Source organism: Jatropha curcas, chromosome 2 (assembly GCF_041381405.1).
Source record: "Jatropha curcas cultivar XTBG-Jc1 chromosome 2, XTBG_Jcur_1.0, whole genome shotgun sequence".
Taxonomy (NCBI): domain Eukaryota; kingdom Viridiplantae; phylum Streptophyta; class Magnoliopsida; order Malpighiales; family Euphorbiaceae; genus Jatropha; species Jatropha curcas.
Window position 1 is genome coordinate 14,392,585 of NC_143152.1, and position 5,744 is coordinate 14,398,328.

The 5,744-nt window shown below is 29.7% G+C and overlaps 1 protein-coding gene across 1 annotated transcript; it reads left to right on the top strand.

The window, feature by feature from the left end:
- The first annotated feature begins 3,413 nt into the window (after positions 1-3,413).
- On the top strand, positions 3,414-5,479 carry LOC105648031 (WAT1-related protein At5g07050). Its single transcript, XM_012234283.4, has 7 exons — positions 3,414-3,720; positions 3,815-3,877; positions 3,977-4,093; positions 4,183-4,432; positions 4,541-4,699; positions 4,838-4,989; positions 5,094-5,479. Exons 1-7 carry the CDS (start codon positions 3,518-3,520, stop codon positions 5,299-5,301), a joined length of 1,152 nt encoding a protein of 383 aa, XP_012089673.1. The 5' UTR covers positions 3,414-3,517; the 3' UTR covers positions 5,302-5,479.
- The last annotated feature ends 265 nt before the right edge of the window (positions 5,480-5,744 follow it).

Below are 5,744 nucleotides of genomic sequence, written 5' to 3' on the forward strand. Positions count from 1 at the left end.
TGCATATCTATAATTACAATATAGTCCCTTAGATGGGAGCATGCACAGGACATTTAGTTTGGAATAAAAAGCACAGATTCTTAATTAAATGGCTATATAAATATTTATAAGGCATATGCGTATTCTTTTTTATAAATAATTAAGTAATGGAAGTGCACATAATTTCAGCAGCATTAAAAATGAAAGTTGGGAACTACCCACTTTCATATATTCTGCCAGAAAAAGGAACACAGACGTCCAACTTTATATGTAAGAGGTAAGCATATATTGTCCCACAAACACTCTCAACAATTGGTATTGTTGGATGCATATACACGCATAACGCATACTAAATTTAAAACTGGATAGAAATTCCATATTCAGAAGAGAAACATTTAAAACTGCTTTCGTTTTTCTTTACTTTATAAAACTTGGCACATTTTTATATGCATGTCCTCAGAGGTGAAATTCCTTTCGGACTATAAAGTATAAATATTTTCTTACCCTCTTAACAAAATTGTGTTTTCTAGGATCGAACTTGTGTTCTTATCTTTACAAAAATTAAGATTGCTTACTACTTTAACCAATACGTTATTGGTTATATCCTCATTTAAATATTGATTAACACTAAGAATGGAAGTGGGATGGATTTTCTTAAATACTGGATTTGTCTTGAATATATTTAGGACAATTACAAATATCACGTGATAAATTTGTAATCGGATATTGATTTAAAATTTTAGAAATATGCTCGGATATATTGTTGTAATGAAATTTTAATTGGTAGATATTTTTAAGATAGAATTTTTTAGATTTTTAAAATTTATCTTAAAATTTTTTTTATTATGAATTTAAATTCTTTTTAAAGATTTTTTATAACTTATTTTATATTAAGGAATTTGGTGTAATTATAAATGACTTATGTTAATTAAATGAGTATAAATAGTGAAAGAAATATTAAATGGCTTTCGTAAGAAAATGGATTGTTTAAATTCATAAATATATTATGCGTTTAGAATGTGTTTTTAAGTAGATTTGGACCCATATAGACATTAGACGGTGGCGGATCCACTTAATAATAAAAAAAAGGATGAATTGCCCCCTTTTTTTTTTTTGGCATTTTATAACACATGCATGTATATTTATTTAAATTAATAAAGTTCAATTTTTTATATTTTTTATCCCTCTTTTTTCAAATTATTATATGTTAACTCTGCAAAAATATTTCTCGATGAGCCACTAAATATAGATAATAAGAAGGGTAATTTAACAAATGCGATATATGATTTTTTCAATTTTAACAAAATGTAAGAAAAAAATACCGATTAAGATAATAATAAATTCGGCCAAAAAATTTCATTAATATAAAAAATGACCTTGTAAGAGAAACAGAAACATTGAAAAAAAAATATTAAAATATTAAAAAATATAGCAGCCGACCAAAAAAAGGACACTATAGTAAATATATACAGTAAATGACAAAAATTTCAATCTCAAAGTCAAACTCATATTTTTTAAAATAAATTTTAAAAATTGATATTTATTATATAATATCTCATAATAAAATTATCAACAGTTAAGTTAAATTAGTATAGAAAGTAAAATTTAAATCAACTTGAGAGGCATATTAAATAAAAATCTTTAACAAATTTAAATATGTACAGTCCAAAATTAATGGATCACGGCCTCTCTTCCATTCTTAATCATCACCTCTATTTCTTTTGGACCATTAAAAAATTAAACATAATATAACTCATATTGATCTTCCCTACTGCGATAAAAGATGCGTCGTAGTGCCGCGTCTAAACCAAGCTGACGTGGGTGGGCCGCCACCACCACTACCACTTCCTCTTCTATTTCTTCTCTTCTTCTCTTTCCTTTGGCATCAGCAAGCACCAAACTCAACCCTCTTTCGTTACCTCTCACATCCTTTACCACTAGGCTAATGCAGGTGGATCCAATCTCCCTATCTATTTGTTGCCACGTGCAATCCACACCACCCTTCATATATTGATATCTCCTATTTTCAATTGCTAAACACAATATTCAATTACATGAAGCAGATTGAGATTATTAAAACCAATATTTTTGTTTTTGTTCTTTTTTTTACGCATCATTTGTTATCATAGGAAGAGAAAATTATGAATGGGAATGCACTGGATTTATATACGAATCTTACCTGTAAGATTAGATTTTGAAATTTAAAAATATTATGGAAAAATTTTATCTAATACGACTCTCAACTCAATATAAAAAATATGCATAAGCAAAAAAAAAAAGAATTAAATAATCAAAAATTTAAAATAAAGTAAATTATTATTTAATCTTTTAATTATTTTTAAAAATGCTGATTAAAATTTTTATTTTAAAATTTTAATTGTATAGTCTTTAGTTTTATCTCCCTTATACTATTTAATTCTTTCTATTTGTTTTTCTTTTAATTGGTAGTAAAATGACACTATTATCTTTGATAAATGTACTTGCTAGTTACATGAAATTGAAAAAGACAAACATAAATTTCGATTTAGTCCACTAGCTATACTTTTTCTCTTCTCTTCTTTTTGAGAAGAACTAAGTTATACTCAAATGCATTAAGTTTATTGTTAGAATTTAATTATACAGTAACTCTTGTATTTCTACTCACTACTTTCTTTTTTTTTTTTTTTTTTTTTTTTTTTTGAGCATTGAGGAAAGGAGATTCGAACCCGGTTTTATTATCAGGTCGTATATGCATTTACCACTAGATTATGTCTGGGTGTGCAACTTGTTACACTACTTAATCTTTCATACTAATACTAAATTTAACGGAATGAATAAATAGTTTATTTAAGTAGTAACCGAGATAAAATTAAGGAACTATGTAATTAAAATTTTTAAAATAAAAATTCTAACTAGTATATTAAAGTCTACATGGATAATTAAATAGTAATTTACTCATTTGAATATTTAATATCTTTAAAATCGTATTACTAAATGTGGGGAGTGAGCTTTTAGGTTTGACACCTTTCAATCACAAGAGTTGTCACCAAGTTAGTGAGTAAACGGAACAACTATCCTTGTTTTGTAGCTCATAATATTCTCCTCGCATGTTAGACTTCTTGATGAAAAAAAAAAAATTGTAAATACAGTAGATCAATGTGAAAGAATATGACTAGGCTCAGAATACAATAAATTTAATTTTTATATATTTTATATTAAGATATAAATTTAATTTCATTAAACAAGAATAAAGTATTCTTGTCAATAAACAAAAAATGGAATATAAGACACAGAATTTATGTAACCCGTTTGATTATCCTGTCGTATATAATCCGGCATCAAGTCTTATCCTTGAAACAGAAACCTTAAAACTATTTTGGATGAAAGGCCCCACTTTCTGCTCTTGCAGAGTCTATATATAGCCACCTTATTACAAAGCTTTTTCACTAGGAGCAACAAGCAAGTTGAAGTGTTCTTCCTCTCTTGTCTTCCTTGAGTTCTTGTTTTTCCTATTCTTGTTTCTCTTTCAGAACAAGGCCCTTATCTAGAAAACAGAAAAATGGAGGGAAATGGACGCTTGGCCAATTTTATTCAAAGGTGTAAGCCTTACATGGCCATGATATCTCTACAATTCGGCTATGCCGGCATGAATATAATCACTAAGGTTTCCCTCAACGGTGGAATGAGCCATTATGTGCTAGTCGTGTACCGGCATGCCTTTGCCACTGCTGTTATTGCTCCTTTCGCTATTGTTCTTGAGAGGTATATATATTAACATAAACAGCAATTATGTACCTATATAATCACAACTCAAGAGAAAGCCAATACTTATTCACTTATGTTTGCTTACATACAGGAAAGTGAGGCCAAAGATTACATTTCCCATTTTGTTGCAAATCTTTGTTCTGGGTCTTCTTGGGTTCGTATACTTTCGTTCTTACATTAGTAAATAGTTAATTTAACTAGTAGAAGATAAAGTGCATGTATTGAAGTTTTGTCATCTTGTTCTAATTAACAGGCCTGTGATTGATCAAAACTTCTACTATATGGGGCTTAAATTCACTTCTCCTACATTCTCTTGTGCCATGAGCAACATGCTACCTGCAATGACATTTGTGATGGCCGTTCTTTGCAGGTATTTATCATTATAGTAATTCTAATCTCTGTTTTTCTCCAATTTTTGTTTTGGCTGACAAATGGATGTACTTGAAAACAAAATTACAGGATGGAGAAAGTGGACATAAAGAAAGTGAGATGCCAAGCAAAGGTGATTGGGACTGTTGTAACAGTGGGTGGAGCTATGTTGATGACATTATACAAAGGTCACGTCATCAATTTGATTTGGTCTGAGCATGTCCATACCCATACATCCTCTCTTCCTGACACCACTGGATCAGATGACAAAGACTGGCTTAAGGGTTCTATTCTTCTCATCTTGGCCACTCTTGCCTGGGCCTCGTTCTTCATTCTCCAGGTAAAGAAATAAAGAAATTTCCAATAATAAATATAATTGCTAATATGTAAAAGCTTTATTTATTTATTTATTTATTTTTTATTTTTTATCGTGATTGCAATTTTACAGGCAGTAACACTTAAGAGGTATTCAGCTCAGCTCTCACTAACTTCCCTTGTGTGCTTTATGGGGACACTCCAGTCCATAGTTGTCACCATTGTAATGGAGCATAAGGCCTCTGCTTGGGCCATTGGCTGGGACATGAATCTTCTGGCTGCTGCTTATGCTGTAAGTCTCTCTCTTTGTCCCTCACTATATAATATTATATATATTTTATATAATATCATATATTTTTTTTGGATGTAAAAATATTATATATATATTTATGTAATATTAATAAAGAAAAGCAATATTTTTCATGTACAGGGAATCGTGTCATCAAGCATTGCCTATTATGTGCAAGGACTTGTAATGCAGAAAAGAGGGCCAGTCTTTGTCACTGCTTTTAGCCCTCTGATGATGATCGTAGTGGCAATCATGGGTTCTTTCATTCTAGCGGAAAAGATTTATCTTGGAGGGTAATTTCTTCTTACGATCTTAGTCATATATATATATATATATATCCAACAACTTGATTTGATTTAATCAGCCAATAATTTCATTTATTTCTGTATTGTTGCAGTGTTCTTGGTGGTGTATTGATTGTAGCAGGACTTTACTTGGTCCTGTGGGGCAAGTACAAGGAATACAAAGAAGAAGAAGCAGAGACAATTCCAGAGTCTATTGAGGGCAATGACCAAGATAATCAAACAACTGACATAGAAATGCAAAGAAATCAAGGACTAGCTGTCCCAATTTCACTGTCATCCATGGAAGCACCAAGAGCGTGATTAGTTTAGGAAACGAGAGAGAAATAATGGAGGGAAAAAAAAAAAGCTCTTTTTGTTATTTTACCTCACTGTTTTTCATTTCTTATTTTTTACTTATTTTGAATCTTAACCTTTCGAGATATATTCTGCCCAAGAAACTGGAAATGAGAAACCATGAAAAGAATTTTGAGTTTCTTTATTTTATTGTCTGTTCTCCCGTAAATTTTCAAAATCCATGAATATTTGTTGCTAGGGGTATGAATTGATTTGGAATATAACAATAGAAATCGAAATTCCAAATCGAATTGTAATTTGGAACAAAATTTTAGAATGTGAGATTTAAAATGAAATGTATTTTTTAAAATATTGATATATAGAATATGGAACAGAGAATTAATAGAAAATTTCATATTTCGATCTATAGATGGAACTTGAATTTTTTTTATTCTTAATTTTAATTATAT